Source organism: Lepidochelys kempii, chromosome 8 (assembly GCF_965140265.1).
Source record: "Lepidochelys kempii isolate rLepKem1 chromosome 8, rLepKem1.hap2, whole genome shotgun sequence".
NCBI lineage: Eukaryota > Metazoa > Chordata > Testudines > Cheloniidae > Lepidochelys > Lepidochelys kempii.
Window position 1 is genome coordinate 73,839,642 of NC_133263.1, and position 20,622 is coordinate 73,860,263.

General features: G+C 44.9%; 1 protein-coding gene across 7 annotated transcripts in view; it reads left to right on the forward strand.

The window, feature by feature from the left end:
* The first annotated feature begins 1,404 nt into the window (after positions 1–1,404).
* ARHGAP29 (Rho GTPase activating protein 29) overlaps positions 1,405–20,622 on the forward strand; it is a 94,276-nt gene continuing 75,058 nt past the window's right edge. For 3 of the 7 annotated variants that reach the window (XM_073357006.1, XM_073357012.1, XM_073357013.1), the window contains exons 1-2: positions 1,405–1,554; positions 4,644–4,989. In XM_073357006.1, the coding sequence (XP_073213107.1) occupies positions 4,728–4,989 (262 nt within the window). In that variant the 5' untranslated portion in view covers positions 1,405–1,554; positions 4,644–4,727. Of the gene's footprint in view, positions 1,555–1,752; positions 2,001–2,043; positions 2,463–2,848; positions 3,113–3,549; positions 3,756–4,643; positions 4,990–20,622 lie in introns of those variants that run through there. The other 4 variants (XM_073357009.1, XM_073357010.1, XM_073357008.1 and 1 more) reach the window with 4 other exon arrangements.

Genomic DNA, 20,622 nt, shown 5'->3' on the forward strand with positions numbered 1-20,622 from the left:
TAGTCCTCCTCCATCCCAGTATACACTAATGCAGAACCAGCATAAATAACAAATGCTAATTTAGTACCCTGCATAGTACTAATACTCCTCCCATTGTTATCCAACAGTGCACCAATTAATTCTTAGGAGGTCTGTCTGGTCTAGTTTCTGAATTTTATAGGCCTAGGGTAAAGTTTTGTGGAAGCCCCTTTTCCAAACAAATAGTGTTGTACACGCCATAGCATTGACCTCTTCTCCATTGATGTAGCAAGACAATTCTTCATCAGCGTCTCAGAAGACATCTCCTTACGATCACATGTGGTGCAGCTTTTTTTTTTCTCCTGGTGATTTGGCAGTGTTGTTTTCCAGTTATGCTTGGTGGTATGAGGCAGACATTTTGGCAGCGATGACCAACAGGGGCAACAAGAAAATCCAGTTGCGGCTGAACTGTTGGTGGGCCGATGACCAAATGTCCAAGTGGATGCTGAATACAGCATCATTTAGTCCATTAATCAGTACCAGGGAAAAAAATTAAAAGGGCTGGAGCCCCAAGCAAGGCCCAAGGCAGTCAGGAAAATCTGATTATTTTATGAGGAACTAAACCATACTCTTGGGATTTACCCATCAATGCCACCTGAAATACTGAGGACAGCGCCAAGGCATCTGTACTGTGATGGTCAGAGAGAGAGAAGGAAGAAAACCATGTCTCCATCACCCCAATGGAGATCAGGAATGAGTAGGAGGAGTGGGACAGCACTGAAACAATGCCAGCATCCTCTCTTCGGAGAGTCAGGCTTCAGAGGTGACAGCAGAGATGACGGTGATCCTGGCTTGGGAATGGAGAAGCCTGATGAGGGGCTTGCTGCACAACGTGGCTTTTTCAGTAATTATTATTATTGTGGCTGGGTTTGCAAACTTGTGGCTGGAAAGAGGCCAACAGATTCTTACGACCGTCTAGTATTGCTGTGAGGTGGGTGGGGGCGGCGACCTCACCTGGGGGATGAACATGCCCCCTCAGTTGTGACACTGCACGCAAGTCGCAGCGGCCCCAGTCCAGCCCCCTCACACCCGAGCTTCTCGCCACCGGCTTCCCGAGTTTACCGCCGCCGCCCCGCGCCGCGCCGCGCCCGGCCCGCTGCCGTCTGGCCCATTGCATGGGGCTACGGGCTGAACGCCGCGGCGTAGCGGCGGCCGGCGTAGTGCCTGGCGCGCGGAGGCACACGCCACGCCGCCCCCTGCCTGCTCCCCTCTGAGCGGTGCTCTCGGCAGGGCGGGCCCGTCCCCCACGGGCGGCGCTGAGTCCCGCCAGCTCAGCGTCGCGTCCTCGCTCCCCGTCCCGCTCCCAACCTGTTGCTCCATTGCCCCGCCTCTGATAGGGAGCTGCCCAATGGGAGGGGGCGGGCGCGAGGGGGCGGGGCCGGGAGCGGTCGGGGGCCGGGCGGCTGCGGCGCTGGCCGGAGGGTGCGAGTTCAATGGGCAGCGCGGAGGGATGCGCAGGGGCCCGTCGCGGCCCGACTGCTGCCTGCGCTCGGGGACTCGCTTCTGCTGCCATCTCACGGCGTCCCGCTCAGCCCGGTAAGGACCCCGCCCGGGAGCGCGTCTCGCCCCCGGTGTCCGGCCCGGGCGGCTGCTGTCGGTCCGGAGCGTTGGGCGCCCACATGGGGCTGCAGGGGCCATGCCAGGCGCCGCGAGGGGCGGGCCCGGGGGAGCTGGGGGCGCGGCTTGGGTCCGGGGAGTGGGGTCCGGCAGGCGGCTCTGAGGGGCTTCGGGACTCGGCTGTCGCCGCGAGAGTGGGGCTTACCGCGATCCGCTCCCAGTCCTTGCCGGGCGACGTGCGCCCGCGGCGGGGCGGGCCCGTCTCCCCCTGCGTCCCCATCCGCTCTGGGCTCAGCGCCTGGGGGCCCCTCTGTTCGGGGCGTCCTCCGTGTCTGCGGCCAGCGAAGGGGACCGAGGGGCGGCTAGGAGCGTCCCCTAAGTCTTCTGCCCCATGAAGTGCCCCGTCCCCCTCGGCTCGCCCCCCGGTGAGACACCCCCCCCCCCGGCGGGCTGCTACCTGCGCCCATTTCCGCTCAGCCTCCCCCGTCCCCTGCGGTGTGTTTGCGGCGAGAGCGGCTCCTCTCCATTGTATGTAAATCCTGGGCAGGAGAGCGAGGACGTGCGAGTTGGCAGCGGGCTGCATCGGCTGGTCGAGGGGGCCCCTGCCTGCCGTACAGAGTCCTGCTAGGAATGCGAGACATTCCGTGTGGGAGGCAAACCCTCGCTGTAATCGGGCCCAGTTGAAGCTGCACGGCAGCACTCCTGTGTGCTCTGGCTGCGTTTTATAAACAATCCGGGTTGAGAGATTTTTACTGTCCCTTTAAAAAACAGATTTGTAGATTTTCGCTCCAAAGGAACTCTTCAAAACGTGACCCTGTAAAGGAACTTTATCGCCTGCGAGAGAAAATTGTGCTGAGAGAGCAGATTTCTGAAATCGTTGGTCTGGGGTGTGTGTGTGTATTGGGTTTTTTTGTGTGCGGGGGGGGGGGCGGTTGTGATGGGAACTACTTGCTCTTATCCGAAGTCTGGAGATATTTATAACAGTTGTTTTGGACTTCCTTCAAGAGACTCTAGCCTAAAAAAAAACTTTTTCTAGTAATGAAATACCTGTGTTCTGTGAGGAACACTCTTTTTTTTCCTCCTCCCTCTGTCTTATGACCAGTACAAGTGAGGGAAAAAATAGAAGAGCGTATCTACAGCAAAAATTTGACTGAAGGGGATAAATATGTAATTCCTAATATTACTTTTTTCTATAATCTCTTTCATTTGTATCTTTCAATTTTTGTGTATTTTAAAGTGTTTATATATGTCTTACTGTGACCCCTGAATAGTCATTGCTATCTTTCCCTTTTTGTGTGAGTTAGTCACACAATAGTAGAGGAGAGAAAAACATTTTCAAAAGAGGGAAATGTAAAAGCATCGTCATATCAAGGGGGACTGGTTATGTGAAAGACAGGATTGCAAAGTAGCTTTCTGGGTAGGGAATGGGAACTGAGAAAGGTTGCACAAATGTTTTGCTCAACGGTATGTTTGTTTAATGTAAACTTCACCTGTAATCACCTCCTCCACACACTTTAGCAGCTTTCTATTAATATAGGTATGTTGGAATTACTTACTTTATTTTCAGCATTGTTTATATATTTTGTTATAGTATTATTCGTACTACTTCAAAACAGCAAATATTATCAAGGCAGTTAAACTGGGTTAGTTAAACTCTAAATTTTCTTTCTTTTTAAGCATCTGACCAAAATGCTGTAGCATAATTTTTTTTATGTAATTTCCTCATCTTTATTATTCCTGGTAATTTTAAAACAAAATGGAAAAAAGTAATGGAAATGCATGAGAATACTATCTGTCAGAACATATGGTGGGAGTATTCAAAACAGAGGAGTTACTGGCTTCTTTAGATTGTCTATTAAAAATGTATGCAATAATGCTTTCAACCTGCAGTAAATACCTACGATTGTGTTATAATAAATTCTTGTTTTCTCATGTTTATAATAGAAATAGTTAAACTAGCAGCTTCACTGAGGTGCGAACAAATGTATTGTAATCTCTGCAATTCAAAGTCTTTATAATGCAGTTTACAATTTTTTCCTCTGAGCTAAACATACATTGTAAACATAAATTCTCTTCTTTTAGTGTTGAGCGGATAGTCATTTATCAAAATGGAGCCATACCTGATTTTGCTTCCTGGAGGCTTATGCTTTGAAGTGAATTACTTCACTTGGCACAATGAAGTAGGAATGACTTTGGTTTTCTTAAATTAAATGAATACAGATGGCTCCTTAGTTGTATCAATTTATTCATTCCAAAGTATAAACTTTCTTTGGGAGTGAACTTGCTAAAAAGTGCTGTGCTAAAACTAAAATAAAATAGAACTCCCTGAAATTAACTCCTGTAGGTTTTACAGATTGAATCTCAATATCTGACACACTAAAGAAGTTACATTTTTGGAATCTCAGTAGCTTCTTTGCCTTCCTTTGTGTTTTTAATGTGAGTTACTGTTATTAAAAACAAAAAAATGGCAGTTGGCTTAAAATCCCATGTTGCAATTAAATTTTAGTCTTTTTCAGACTGTTTTCCTTTTTCCATCGAACTCTGGTAGGCCAATATGAAATTTTACCATGTGTAACCAACAATTTTATTAACTGAAATGGTATTGAACATGGCCTAGTGGTCCATGTGTTTTTGTTTAGTATTATGCCAATTTTTCATGGTTGTTGGCAACTGTTCAGCCATGGTAAAATTTTATAGTGTAGACCCGGCCTCAGTGTATGCATTATAGAGTTTATTACAATTAGGGATTCATGAACATGTGTTCAGGAAAGAGAACAGTTCTTTGGAGTAAATTTAGAAATTAGTTTGTGTAGTTCCAGGACAAAGCTTATAGACTACCTTCATGCACCACCTCCACCTGGTCTTCAGGTAATGCTAGCATTAGTTATTTGCTTTATAACTTCTTATAATCAAAGGAGTTTAAAACTATTTTATTAAATGTTTCAATATCCAACAACTTAACATTGAAAATACTGACAATGCATGAAAATATGTAAGTTTTACCTTTTAAATGTTGTTCTTCCATTAAATATCACCCTCTTTCTCTCCCCCCCCCCCTTATTTTTAAGGACTTCGTCTTTGGCCTTTCAAATGGACATTAAGTGACATTGAATGTTAGCTGCAAGAATTTTATAAGTACTGCATCAGCTGGGATGTTGCGACAGAACGGTGGAAGTAACAAGCGTGGTTTGGGATTAGCCCGACTGTCTACATCCAATTTCTTCACCATCGCCAATTCAGGAAACTGGGGAATGGGGCGCAGCACCAAGAGCAACTCTCTGAGCAGTATTAGCTCCAACTCTGATTGCTATGACAGTCCTATTGTGGATCCAGAATACATCATGCAGTTGGTGAATGATGTCAGAAAATTTGCAGATGTGCTACTGTATTTGAAAGAAGCCATTCTTTCAGAAGGTGCGTCAACTGCTTTATCCTATTTCTTAGCTGATTTGAAATTCACACACATAGCTGTACTCAGTAGGAACAGAAGCAAGCATTACTGTGGTTTTTACTTGTGTTTTTTTCTTTCTGCCAAATACTTGCATGATTACAGGAAGTGGTGGATGTTACTTTGGGTGCTACGTTTCCTCAGCAAACACAGTGCATTCTGTTTCCTAATGAGACATAACATATAGAGCTGATACAGTTGGTAAGACTTGAGTAAAAGGGAGGAGGGGAAAGTCTGGTTCCCATCAGACTGGCTGAACTGACACTGGAAAAATAGTTAAACTTTAAATCAGTCCTTTAAACAACTGACTGATGTTTCTGTAATTACAAAGAATACTGTTGATATTTTGGCCAAGATCCAGTTTTCCATGCTATTACAATTGTTACTGTTTAATAGGCTCATGTGTTAATAATTTGAATGGAGCTTTAAAAGGTCTAATTTTAATGGAGTTTAACTTTTCTGTAACACTCGCTTTTTCCAGGCCAAGGTATTTGTTTACCATCTTCTGCTAGCAGGTGAAAACTACAAACTTGCTTTCTTAGTCTGTCCCCTTGGAACACATCACTTTTTTTTCCTTTTCCTGAAAGGGAAATGCTATCAGTTTTTCTTGGTTAACAGCAGGAAAGCTTTTCTGAAGAGGGGTCCTCTTGTTAATACTATAAGAGCTATGTCCAAACTAGTCTGGTATGGGATCCATTGACTGCTAATAGCAGTTTTTCCCACCACCCATTTTTACCTGTAGATAGTTGCAACTCCTTTTCCTCCTTCCACCACTACCATCCAATTGTCCCCTTTTCTCTTAGTTGCCATTCTAGACTTGTAATGAGCAAGTTGACTTAATTATCTACTTTTAGGAAAGGAAAAATCCATTGAAGTCCTGATTTTCATGAAGCCTGTAGCACGTTAAACACTTTTAGTAGACACAGTAGTCTGTACAATAGCTAGAGCTAGTTTGTGGATATGGTCTAATACTTGCAGCTTCTCGGTGAGAAACCACTTGAAAAAAATCTTATTGCTGTTGCTAATGTGGCTTATGATTTCTTAAATCTGATCTTTGGTTATATTTGTATCTGTGGCGTGGGGCGTCCTCTACCTTACTCTTTTTAGATTTTGGATCAGTGTTACAATTCTCACATAAATATTCTGAGGATTTCTGGGTTAGAGGACTTAGGATCACCCTAATAACTGCCTTTGGTCACAAACAAAGACAATAAACGTAAGCCGGAATGGAAAATGCTACTCTACTGTCATTTGAGGTATTCCCACCTATGTCGAGGTGGCCTCCAGAATCTGTTTTATTTAGACAGGAAAAAAAGAGATTCAGGATGTGACTATAGCCACCATATTGTAAACAATATACTGTTTTGAGTCTGCCGTTAGAGTGAAAGAGTTGCACCAGAAAGCCGTTAGAGTGAAAGAGTTGCGCCATAAAAGTGGTGAACAAGTCTTAAATGTACAGGTAACTTTGAAGCCTAATACTGACTTAAGCGTCAGTATGGTTCACTGTAGCTAGACACATGGGTTGATGTGGTCAAACATGTCTGTCTGGCACCTCTTAATATCTGAATGGACAGTTCGCAGGAAACAACTGCAAGAACACAAGTGTATTCTAGCAGCCACAGAGGCAGTTTTAATAAATAAACTCAAAGGCCCCAAGATATAGTGTGGAAGGTAGGTTATGCAATCTCCTTTTAGTCTGGATCACACACTGACTTTATTAAACTGTTTTCACTTCTGTCATTTTATGAAATTAACAATCTTTAAAAAGGATGGCTCTTTAAAATTTTTCTGCAGCTATTGGGTGCTGTTACTTGACACTTTGTCTAAAATATATCAACACAGACTAAGAACGTGTATAACAGTAAATATAAGAATCTCAGAAAATGAATAATGCAAAGGCAAACTTTCTTTCAAACTGAGGTGCTCTTCTTTGTACTGCTGACCAATAAATTGGCTCAGCATTTAGGCTGAAGTTAGCAGCTGGCAAATTTCAGTGTAAACAAGGAAAAGCAACTTCACACAACATGTAACTTACGTGTAGAAATCTCTGACACAGGAGGTCACTGAGACAACAAACTGTTTACATATAAAAGAATGGATAACTCTTGGCGCTAATAATATTTTATGATTTACCACCTTCTGAAATTATCCAACTAATTTCAAGTTTGAGTGTAAAACAATCAACTGGAGGGGCCAGGAAGGAATTTCTCCTGACTTCTTTGGATATCATTACTTCAGTGACTTGGTGCATTTTTTTATATATATACATTTGAAACTTTCCTTTGCATTGTCTGGTATTAGTATTGCCAGAGTCAGGATACAGGACTTCATGATTAGTATGTTAAATCATATCTTTCCAACTAGCAGTAAAGCTGCAATTAATTTATAATTTTCCAATTGTGTTCACCTTCAAACAGTTGTAAAGCAATCTGTTGGAGGTGTTGGTGTAACTTTCTTCAAAATGATGCTGTCTTCAGAGATTAATTAAGATCACTGGGCCAGACTTTTGAAGGTATATAGGTGCCTGCTGAGATTTTCAAAAGTGCCTAAGGTGCCTAAATACCTTCTAAAAATGTGGTCGTCTGTGCCTAGATTCACCAAAACATTGTTCCCTTGAGGACAGGCAGTTGCATTTATAGCACATAACCGCACAGTTGGAGATGCAGCTCTCAACTGCTGCTTTTTCTATTTCCTCAGGTGACCTCATAATGTGACTTAAAAGCGGGCAACCAAAGTCAATGTCTCTCCTCCTGCTTGGGTTAAGGGCTTCCAGCAGACAGCTGGCAAACCTTGGTCAGTGTGTACCATCCTACATGCTCTTCTTTGCTGTGTCCAGGCTCTCTGAAGCCATTTGTCTGAATTTATGTACTGCACTCAACCACAGTATTGTACTATGGAGCCCCAGTTCCTAAGGAGCCTCCTCCAGTTCTCTACCAGTCTTCCTGGAGAGGATGAGAAGAGCTGCTTTATTTTTGCAGACTTTTATCCTTTGGAAAACTTCAGTTTTTCAGAGAACCCAAAGTCTACTTGCTGAAGTTTTCTGTAGTACTGTCAACTATTTCTCTGTCATACAGTGGATCGATGCACATCGATCAATAGAACAACCTCATGTTGTGCATGGAAAGGCTGATGATCTCATACTGGAAGTCAAAAGACACTGGATGTAGGTACTTTATGCTATTTCCCCTGTTGCTGCCGATGGATCTCTCAATTTTGCATTGAAAAGTTAAAATAAGTTATAAGCTAAGAAGTACCAGAATTCTCTTGGAAGGGCAGACCTGGGCAAAATGTTAATTTTGCCAAACAAAAATTTGTGTTCAGTAGCATACATAGGTATGTTAAGTTGATAACAAGCAACCATTCATTGGCCTCTGCCACTTCAACATTGCTGTGTTTTACCTACAAGTCTTCATTTATCTGACAAACGTTACCTGATTCTATTAAGTGTGATGTCTTGACTCCATAAATATTTTGCCTTTTCAATGCAGATCGGCAACTTCTTTTGCAGCTGTTATTGTTAGTGCTAATATTGCAGGCTTTGGCCTAAGGAGGAAGGTTATATAACGCAGAGGCTCCACTTACCCAGTACCCTGATCTGGCACGGATTGCTTCAGCTAATCTTCAGGGGCTGACCCTTCTCGCATTGAAGTCAATATCCAAAGTCTCATTGATTTCAATAGGTCCTAAATTTCCAACTGGATTAGCATTTATTTTCCCTGTTGGAAGTGTTTGGCAGTTTTTTCCATGGTTCAGTTTTATCATTTTTCTGGTTCTTCTGAGTTAGTGGTGTACTCCTGGGTAAACTATTCAGGTAAGTTACCTTGCATTGAAGAATGTATTTGTGTCTGATTATAAACTCCTTTTGAATGTGGACTTTATCTAATGCTTTGTAAAGCAGCAAACATACTGGTGGTCAATAAATAATTACATGAATACTGAACTGCAGAGATTTCCAGAGGGGAGAATGCTATGTGTTTGGGTCTTCTCACTTTTTATGTCCACTGCAGTGGCATTTCCACTTGCACTGATTAAATGAATCTTGATACAGACTTTCCTAAAAGATGTATTTTTGCTGCTTGGACTTCAGGGAGAGTGCTGCTTTTAACCTAAGGTAAAGTCATTGGCCAATCTCTGCAGTACTGTTCTTCATGGTTTTTAATAAGCTTTAGTCAGAACTTTGTCCTATCTAGCAATTGTTGTTGTTAGATAAAGTGAGACTTAAATAGAGTTTGCGAAATCCACTCCGCTGGTAGGAGTGGGAAGTTTTATCTCTTGCAAAATTGTTTCTAGTGCTTATGGATAGCGCTTGGTAGGTTCTCTCATGAACAGAGTGTAAACTATCCAGTGCCATTTTTCTGATCATGCTGACAGCTTTTGTACTTTCGCTCTGGTTCATAGCTGTATCAGGTGTGATACACCAAGGCAATGTTAACCAGACTTTGATGAGTGCATGGCTGTTTGGGAGGCTTTGAAACTTTTGAATCATGTCAGTTTCATGTTGCTTTGCGAGCAGTAGCACTGCTAGCTAGCCTCTGGAGTTCTTCACGGAATAAGAAGAACCAAAAAATGGTAGTTGAGGGAAAGAGTAGAGTAATTTTGGACTTCTTTTCCACCCTTCATAGCAGCCTAGTAGCCATAGAGTAGGGGATACCTGTCAAGAAAAATTACAACAGTTGGGGGAAGTAAGCTCAGGCCTCTTTCCTTTTCGGAAGCTTTGGTTCTGGGGGGCTGATATGCTCATCAGCGTGGTGCCCAGGGACCTCACTGGTGGGACTGGTCCCATTCTTGTTTCTGTGTCTGCCTCTATTGAGTAGGTTTAGTCTTCCAGTTAGCAGATACCTGGTCCATTTTTTAAGTCCCAAGGCACCAAGCTAGAGAAATAGTTTACCTCTGTGGAGAAACTGAAAATGGCAGCTTGTTTGAGTGGATCAGAAATGGAGCCTTCACTCTAAATTCATCAGAAGAGGGTTTTGAATAGCTCTTGTGGCACAATCGTCAAACTTTATAAGGCAAAAAAAAAAAAAAATAAGTATGCAGACTAACCGGTGTCTATCCCTCTCTCTGAATACCCCTTCTTTTTGACTCCAGGCATTAAGTTCAAAGTGAGTGTTGTGCTCCTGAGATGGGAGGATCAGCTGAAGCAGGTTCTCCCTGAGAGGGACTTTACCCAACTCCAAGATCTGTCATTGTCCATAAGTTGTTAAAAGATCAATTTTCTCTGTTTCTCTGGCCAGATAATAAATCAGTGAGGCTAAAGGGGAAAGTCTCGGTCTAAGTCGGGGGTCTCAATGTGGCCCACGGGGCTCCAGCAGTTTTGGGGCCAGGTCTCTCCCTTGGCCGCACCTGCAGCCCCCGGGCGCTCGCTGCCCCCAGGTGCTCTCCCCACCCTGGGGCGATTTAAAATGGCCCGGGGCTCCAGCAGTGCAGCGTAGCTGAGTGGCGTCTGCCTGCTTGCTCCACGTGTCTGCTGGCCCCTCCCTGCGGCCCCAGGGCGGGGCACAACTGTGCCTCCACGCACTGCCCCCACCCCAAGTGCCCCTGCAGCCAATGGGAAGCTGCAGGGGCAGTGCCTGGGGGCACAGTGCAAGGAGGTCCCCTGGCCAGCCCCGCCTTAGAGCCCCAGGTAAGCGTCACGCCACACCCCCGACCCCCTCCCAGAGTCTGCACCCCCTTCCCACACACCCTCTCCCATCCCCAAACTCCCTCCCAGAGCCTGCACCCTTCCACCCTCCTCCCACACAGCTTGCAACCCCACCCCCTCCTCCTGCACCCCCACCCTTGACCCAGCCCAGACCCTGCACCCCAGGCCCCCTCCCCCACCCAAACTCCCTCCCAGAGCCCAACCTCTCACCCCTTCTGCGCCCAAACTCCCTCCCAGAGCCTGCATCCCAATCCCCTACCCCAGACCTCCTCCCCCACCCAAACTCCCTCCCAGAGCCTTTGGGAGGTGGAGTTTTGGGGGGGAGAGTTCTGGGCGGCATGAGTGACATTATTGGCCCACTGGGAGGATTTGAGGACTGGCACTGGCCCTAAGGTAAATTGAGTTTGAGACCCCTGGTCTAAGTTCTGCACTTGAGTAAGAATTTCAAGACTGAATCTATTTTGGCTAAATTACATTAATCAAAGTTAGTAGATCTCTTGGTGAAAACAGCTGTTCTCACATAGCTCAAAATGAGGCTTAGGCATCCTTATCCTTGTTGGGTATTGTCAGAAACAGCAGACTCCAGATTTGACCTACATTTCCCAGGTGTCTTGAAGTAATAGATTCCGTCATCCCTTACGGTCACTGTCAGTTGCATTAGGGTCTTGTGAGGTTAAAGATACTTCTCCTGCATTGAGGGAATCAAAATAATGGGCCAGCCCAGTATAAAGACATCAACACTCTTCTTACACAATGGGATGAAAATGGACACATGAGCTATTCAGTATTTGCTGTGAATCTAATTTGAAATTATCACACTACATTTTGAATTCCTGGGACACTCTAAAGTCTACTAGTGACCTAGAGGAATCCCTTTCCTCTAGTGATTAAAAAAATATAAGTAACCCTTTTCTATGCATCTTTACTGGGACCAGATCTGGTTACTTAGAGGTGCATCAAGCAGTGGAGATGCTATATTCTTACTTGAGTGGTGCCTCAAATTTCAGGTTTCTTTATTTACATTTAAAACATACCAAAACAGGTGGCAAGCCTAAACTCCAGACAGTTTTAATAAGAGTTTAAAAGCACAGCAAAACACTTTTTTTTTAAATACAAAAAATAACTCACTAGGCCATTTAGCAAATGTAAAAATGACCCACACGTAAGTCACATCCCTCTCTCAAAAGCACCTGTATGGTGGTCAGCCCTGAAGTGTGTCCTAAAGCTGCCTCCTCAGACTGTAACTTGCAGCAGTAATGCCTGGAGAGGGTGGCGATCTCTTGAGTAGGCGGCTTCTGGGACCCCTAGGGGGAGACTTTCAAAGGCATAGGGCAGTCAGGTACCTATTAAAGATCAATGAGAATTGGATGCCTGATTGTCCTTTGACTTTGAAAATCTCCCTGTTGTGCTTTTTGTGTAGTGTGGGGATGGAGGTGGAGCCCAATGCACTGAGCTACACCTAGTAACCTGCAGATGACCAATTCACATAGCACAAGTATTGTAGGTTCACAAGTGAGAGATGTCTTTTAACAGTTAGGCTGCTGCACTCTGTATCAGATTCAGTATGTGTTTAATATGTAGCCACAAGCAGAGCACATTGCAGTAATCTGATCTTGGCTTGACAATGTTCTGAGTAGGCTTGGCAGAATTTGATTGAAATGGAAGTTGGTAAGTGTCTTTCAGCTGAGACACTGAAATTGACGAAAAAAATGTATGGGTAGCAGTCCTGCACAAGTGCAGCCTTCCCCCTGCAATTGTGCCTGCAGGGATCGGGTGTCATCAGTACTGCAGCAGCACAGGGAGCCCTCTGCAGCTGTGTGCGCTCTCTTTCACCCTCTCACCATCTGGGAGTCCAGGCGCCGTACCTGGGCAGGAGTCATTCAGCAGCAGGTGGCCTCCCCTGTAGCCAGGGAACTCATCCTCCTTAGACTCCTGACTGGCCAGGACTGCAGTCTCCCCTGCTCCTTGTGGCTGGGTGTTTTGGGCCCTTCAGCCATAAAATGAGCCCCCTGTAGCCCCGCTGTTGGTTCTGGGAATTCTCTGCAGCCTTGCTCTCAGCACTGTCCAAACCCCCCTTTCATTTCATGCAACTGTAAACATTAAAGTGGTTAAAAATAGAAGAAATTTCTTTAAAATAAAAGTTAATTGTCAAAATTAAATTCTGTCAAACCTAGTTATGAGTCATAGTAGTGAGGTCTGCATCTGGGAGAGAAGACTGCAATCTCCTAATCAGAGTGGATTTGATTTAAATCAAATTTATTTAAATCATAATTTAAATCACTAGTCAGGAAGACTCAATTTAATCATGAATTTCTACATAAAAACACATTCTTGTTGGTTGTTATCAACCTGAAGATCCTGCATGTTCAGACATGTTCCTTTCATCATCTTCAACGCAGCTTCCTCCTGAGAAGGAACGTCTCTCATGATGTTGTTTTATTCAGGCAACCAGGCCTTGCATTTCTTTGTTGCACTGTTTGCATTTTGCACACATGCCTGTCTTACCCACAGGTAGAGGAACTTCATTAAAATACTCCCAAACTGGGTCTCTTTTATGTCCTGCTGCCATTATAGGTTTTCCCTTCTAATGAGAGAATGGTATGGTAGATCTCAAATCAATGAAGGCTACACTCAGACCTCAAGACTTCTGGAATATGCTGCTCAAACAGTTTCACTTTTGTTTCTACTGCCTGTCCCTCCCCTTTCCCATTTATCTCCAGACTTCTTGTCCAGATCTATTCTGCCCCCAACTGTCTTCTATTCATTGAACTTTTTGAAACTTTGCACTTTTAGAGAGAGGTAAGGGATTGACTCTGTGTACACGAATTTGCAGAGGGACAGTAGGGTTGAGGTCTGTTGTTTCTCACATCTATATATTATATTATTTATTTTTATTTAAAAACATTTTTGCTGTTAACAACATGTTATCTCTGGAGACACAAATCCACCGTTTGAGAACTGCAAAACTAAGCATCTCTGATGGTATCTTCTAGACTGAGCACTGAGTCCCATTGGGTAGATAGAAAGATTAACCTAAATAATCTATACAGAAGCCCCTGGAACCCCATAAAATTGGGTCCCTAATCCATGGACTATTGGAACTCATTTACAAAACTTTTCTTAAACATTACATGAATATATTCTCATACTGTAGAATTAGAATTTATAATCACTATTCCATGATGACATGTTTTGGAGCTATAATGTATCTTTAGATAGTGGTTCTCTCCCACCCCCCGCCCTCAAAAAGCATTGTATAAAAAAAAAAATCATTGATTTTTATCCACCCTGCTCCTAATCAATGAGCTTAAATGAAAAAAGACTATTCTGGCTACTTCTGAAAGCAGGTATCAGGGGATCTAACCCGAACACCCAAATTACAGACACACCCCTTTGGTCCAGAGGAACAAGTATAATCTTTACTATACCATCCAGTTGCTTTTCTCAACCCTCCAACATCACCTCTTGTCTGGACTGAGTTTCAGCCAGTTTGCTCTCATCCATGCCTTAGTCTCAAATAGACTCTGAGAAAGGTGATGAGCTGTACTATTGGGAACCAAATTTGGTGGTTTTCACCTATTGAAGGCGTCTCATGTAACCCATGCAACTAGCCCATTTGCTTCTCACATGCTGAGCAAGTGGGAGGACAGAATAGGATTCCTTAGAGGCACAGGATTGATTGCTCCTGAAAAGAAGTGATTGCCCTACATTATCCAATTTCTCCAGGAGATAAAAAAAAAAAAGCCACCTTGTTCATTCTGTAAAGGAAAAATGTATAGCCACTAAAGTGAATGTTCTCACCTTTTGGAACCAAAAGTATGGGACAGAACTTGCAAAGTTTAATATTGACCAAAATAATTCCAAAATATTTAACTTTGCAAATTCATACAGTATGCTATTTTTTAAAATAAAAAAAAAACTTATGCAGATTGGTGCTACTATGATTTTGTTTTGTTGTGATATGCCCCACCATGCACTATGTTGGTGACATCATTCTGAATTATCTCATTTAGATTGATCCCCATCAGTTTGACTTCAGGAGACCAGGTGGGAGTGCTTATAGCTGTTCCTAGTGTGAGTCCAGTTCCATTAACTTGGCTTATATAGAATGTTCAGGAAACTCTACTAGAACCATGTTTTGTTTTGTTACAATAGCGATCCTTAATTGTATCAAATTAGAGAAGGAAGAAGTGCTTTTTTTGCTCTTTGGCTTTGATGTAGTAGTTGATGGATTTACATTTCAGCCTTTTTAACTGCTTAGAAATGTGTAGTGCACTGCTCTTTCGTGACTATACCTTCTGAAATTCACTGTTTTGCATCTTTAATCAGTATCCTGATGGTACATTGAGTAATTACAAGGGTAAAATTTGCGTCTGGGTATTAAAATGCTGAATTAGCTATACTATGTGCTTAGATTTTAATTCTAATATATCTGAATGTACTTTCGAGTGTAGAATAACAACTCTTACCTCGAAGAGTAACAAGTGAACTTCAGAGTATAGTTTTATATGCTGTATGAATGGTTCTAGGTTCTTTTAATGAACAATGGTTTCTTTTTTTCTGGATTCATCATAGCTTCTTCCTGTCTCCAGTCACTTTAAGTAATGTATGTAGTTATGCTCTAAAATGGAAATGTAGTATCTTGGAATTCTGCTTTCTTGTATAACTACAAAACAGAATTGTCACCCTTAAATATCAAATGTCTCTAAAGATCAAAATCTGCAGTATGGCTTCTAAGAGCTGATCTACACGACAAAATTAGGTCGAATTTATAGAAGTCGGTTTTGTAGAAAGCTTTTTTTATACAGTCAATTGTGTGTGTCCCCACACGAATGCTCTAAGTTCATTTAGTCGGCGGAGTGCGTCCACAGTACTGAGGCAACTGTCGATTTCCAGAGCATTGCACTGTGGGTAGCTATCCCACAGTTTCTGCAGTCTCCGCTGACCATTTGAATTCTGGGTAGAAATCCCAATGCCTGATGGGGCAAAAACATTGTCCTGGGTGGTTCTGGGTACATATAATCAGCCCCCCCCCCCTTACCTCCCCTCCGTGAACGCAATGGCAGACAGTCATGCCACATCTTTTTTCCTGGGTTACCCGTGCAGATGCCATACCACGGCAAGCATGGAGCCTGCTCAACTTACCATCACCGTATGTCTCCTGGGTGCTGGCAGACGCAGTACTGCATTGCTACACAGCAGCAGCTCATTGCCTTTTGGCAGCAGACAGTGACTGGTAGCCATCGTCGCCGTACTCCAGGGTGCTCTTTTAGCCAACTTCTGTGAGGTCGGTCAGGGCGCCTGGGCAAACATGGGAGTGACTCGGCCAGGATATTTCCCTTTTAAGTTTCGTCTCATGGTGATTCAGTCCTGCCAGCAGTCGTACTGCACCGTCTTCTAATGAGCAGCGAGGAGATGATGATGGCCAGCAGTCATACTGCACCATCTGCAGATGAATAAGATCTATAAAGATAGAAGAAGTGGATCAAAACAAGAAATAGACCAGATTTGTTTTGTATTCATTTTCTCCCCCTTCTCTCCCTCCCTCCCTCCCTCCCTCCCTCCGTGAAATCAACGGCCTGCTAAACCCAGAGTTTTGAGTTCTGCCCTTGAGGGGGCCATTCTGTTTTTCCTTGATGCAAAGCCAGCCCCTTTGTTGATTTTAATTCCCTGTAAGCCAATCTTGTAAGCCATGTTGTCAGTCGCCCCTCCCTCCGGCAGAGCAACGGCAGAAAATCGTTTTGCACCTTTTTTCAGCACAGACGCCATAGCACTGGGAACATGGAGCCCACTCAGATCACCACAGCAATTATGAGTACTCTAAACACTGCGAACGTTATCCAGCAGGATATGCAGAACCATTATCTGCAAGAAAAGCGAAACCAGGCGAGAAGGAGGAGACTGCAGCGCGGTGACAAGGGTGATGAGGACATGGACATAGACATCTCATAAAGTACGGGCCCCTGCAGTGTGCACATCATGGTGTCAATTGGGCAGGTTCATGGAGGGGAATGCCGATTCTGGGCCCGGGAAACAAGCACAGACTGTTGCAGGTCTGGGATGATTCCCAGTGGCTGCGAAACTTTCACAAGCATAAGGGCACTTTCATGGAACTTTGTGACTTGCTTTCCCCTTCCCTGAAGCGCAAGAATACCAAGATGAGAGCAGCTTTCACAGTTGAGAAGTGAGTGGCAATAGCCCTCTGGAATCTTGCAACACCAGACAGCTACCAGTAAGTCGGGAATCAATTTGGAATGGGCAAATCTACTGTGGGGTCTGCTGTGATCCAAGTAGCCAACGCAATCACTGAGCTGCTGCTATCAAGGGTAGTGACTCTGGGGAAATGTGCAGGTCATAGTGGATGGCTTTGCTGCAATGGGATTCCCTAACTGTGATGAGGTAATAGACGGAACCCATATCCCTATCTTGGCACCGGAGCACCAAGGCAGCGAATATATAAACCGAAAGGGGTACTTTTCAATGGTGCTGCAAGCACTGGTGGATCAGAAGGGATGTTTCACCAACATCAACATGGGATGGCCGGGAAAGGTACATGATGCTCGCATTCAGGAACTCTAGTCTGTATGAACAGCTGCATCAAGGGACTTACTTTCCAGACCAGAAAATAAGTGTTGGGGATGTTGAAATGCCTATAGTTATCCTTGGGGACCCAGCCTACCCCTTAATGCCATGGCTCATGAAGCCATACACAGGCACCCTGGACCGTAGGCAGGAGCTGTTCAACTATAGGCTGAGCAAGTGCAGAATGGTGGTAGAATGTGCATTTGGGTGTTTAAAAGCACACTGGCGCAGTTTACTGAGTCATTTAGACCTCAGCGAAACCAATATTCCCATTGTTATTGCTGCTTGCTGTGCGTTCCACATTATCTGTGAGAGTAAGGGGGGGATGTTTTATGGTGGGGTGGGAGGTTGAGGCAAATCGTGTGGCTGCTGATTATGCGCAGCCAGACACCAGGGCAGTTAGAAGAGTACAGGAGGGCATGCTGCGCATCAGAGAAGCTTTGAAAACCAGTTTCAGGAATGGCCAGGCTACGGTGTGACAGTTCTGTTTGTTTCTCCTTGATGGAACAACACCCCCCCCCCACCAGTTCACTCTACTTTCCTGTAAGCTAAGCACCCTCCCCTCCCCACTTCGATCACCGCTTGCAGAGGCAATAAAGTCATTGTTGCTTCATATTTATGCATTACTTATAACTGCCAAGGTAGCCCGGGAGGGGTGATGGAGCAGGGAAGCACTGGGAGGGGTGGTGGAGGAGGGAAGGACAAGGCCACACAGCACTTTAAAACTTATTGAATGCCAGCCTTCTGTTGCTTGGGCAATCCTCTGGGGTGGAGTGGCTGTGTGGCCAGAGGCCCCCCCACCGCGTTCTTGGGCTTCTGGGCTAGGAGACTATGGAACTTGGGAGGAGGGCGGTTGGTTACACAGGGGCTGTAGCGGTAGTCTGTGCTCCTGATGCCTTTCCTGCAGCTCAGCCATACGCTGGAGCATAAGAGTTTGATCCTCTAGCAGCCTGAGCATTGACTCTTGCCCTCTTTCAGCAAGCTGACGCCACCTACCATCTTCAGCCCGCCACCTCTCCTTGCAGTCATATTGCGTTTTCCTGCACTCTGAGATTGTCTGCCTCCACGTATTTTGCTGTGCTCTGTCAGTGTGGGAAGACAGCATGAGGTCAGAGAACATTTCATCACAAGTGTGGTTTTTTTAGCCTTCTAATCTCTGCCAACCTCTGGGAAGGAGAAACATATGCAGCTGGTGGAGGAAAAAAAAAAGGGGAGAGTGGTAGTTACAAAGACACATTTTATAGAACAATGGGTACACTCTTTCACGGTAAACCTTGCTGTTAACATTACATAGCACATGTGCTTTCATTACAAGGTTGCATTTTGCCTTATTGAGGGTATGCCAGTTTGGTGTGAGAGATCACTCGCACAGGGCCGGGCAGCAGAATTCGGCTTGCAGGCAGCCATGGTAAGCCACAGTTTTTTGGCTTCTTTAACCTTCATAACATGTGGGAATAGTTTCAAACAGTAGCGCCCTCATTTCCCATACGAAGTAGCTGTTGGGTTGGCCATTAAAAATGGGTTGGCAGTTTAAAAGAAGGGGGTGCAGTTTCCGGGTTCACATGCAGTAGAAACTCAACTAACCCCCCGCCCCGCCCCCCCCAATTCTCTGGGATAATGGCTTCACCCCTCCCCCCACCGCGTGACTAACAGCAGAGAAGATTTCTGTTCAGCCACAGGCAAACAGCCCAGCAGGAACGGGCACCTCTGAATGTCCAGTTACTAAAACCACCCTATTTCAACCAGATGACCATGAGTGATATCACTCTCCTGAGGGTAACACAGAGATAAAGAACAGATGTTGTTTGAATGCCAGCAAACACCGGGACAATACACTGCCATTGCTTTGTTCTGCAATGATTCCCGACTACGTGCTACTGGCCTGACTACGTGCTACTGGCCTGGCATGGTAAAGTGTCCTACCACGGAGGATGAAATATGGCTGCCCTCCCCAGAAACCTTTTGCAAAGGCTTTGGGAGTACATCCAGGAGAGCTTTATGGAGATGTCTCTGGAGGATTTCTGCTCCATCCCCAGACACGTTAACAGACTTTTCCAGTAGCTGTACTGGCTGCGAATGTCAGGGCAAATTAATCATTAAACGCGCTTGCTTTTAAACCATGTATACTATTTAAAAAGGCACACTCACCAGAGGTCCCTTCTCCACCTTCAGGATCCGGGAGCCCACCTTGGGTGGGTTCGGGGGGTACTGGGTCCAGGTCCAGGGTGAGAAACAGATCCTGGCTGTTGGGGAAACTGGTTTCTCCACTTCCTTGCTGTGACCTATCTACAACCTCCTCCTCCTCCTCATCTTCCTCGCCCCCAAAACCCAGTTCCGTGTTGCCTCCCACTCCTTGGACAGAGTCAAAGTACAGGATTGGGGTAGTGGTGGCTGCACCCCCTAGAATGGCATGCAGCTCATCATAGAAGCGGCATGTCTGGGGCTCTAAACGAGAGCGGCCATTTGCTTCTCTGGTTTTTTGGTAGGCTTGCCTGAGCTCCTTAATTTTCACGCGGTGCTGCTGCGGATCCCAGTTATAGCCTCTGTCCTTCATGCCATTGGAGATTTTTTTCAAATATTTTGGCATTTCATCTTTTCGAACGGAGTTCTGCCAGCACGGATTCATCTCCACATACAGCAATCCGATCCTGTACCTCCCATTTGGTCCATGCTGGAGCTCTTCAGTGATTCTGGGGCTGCATGGTCTCCTGTGATGATGAGCTCTGCATGGTGACCTGTGCAGGTGAGCTCGCCACGCTGGCCAAACAGGAAATGAGATTCAGAAGTTTGCAGGCCTTTTCCTGTATACCTGGCTAGTGCATCTGAGTTGAGAGCGCTATCCAGAGCGGTCACAACTGAGCGCTCTGGGATAGTTCTCGGAGGCCAATACCATTGAATTGCGTCCACAGTACCCCAAGGCTGATTTCAGTGCTAATCCCCTCATCGGGGGTGGAGTAAAGAAATCAATTTTAAGAGCCCTTTACTTTGAAAAAAGGGCTTCATTGTATAGACGGGTACAGGGTTAAATCGAGAAAACACTGCTAAATTTGACCTAAACTCGTAGTGTAGACCAGGCCTAAGAGTCTGATAACGCCCTGGTCTCAGATACTAGCTACCATTGAAGTAGATACTGGAATACTTGAGTCCATAGCGCTGGAAAGAAGTGTGTTGTTACATTTCGGATCAGAATGAGTAGCAGGCTTTCCTCTTTTATATGTAACAGAATAAATACTTTGTTAGGAAAAGTATGGCACTGCACAGGGGCTATTTTCCTCTCAGTGCAGGGGAAATATAGGAAGGTACCTCTTCTGCTCATGTATTTTATGTCCCGGTGAAAAGTGAGAGTGTTAATTTGGGGTAGTTGCGGAGTTGCCTT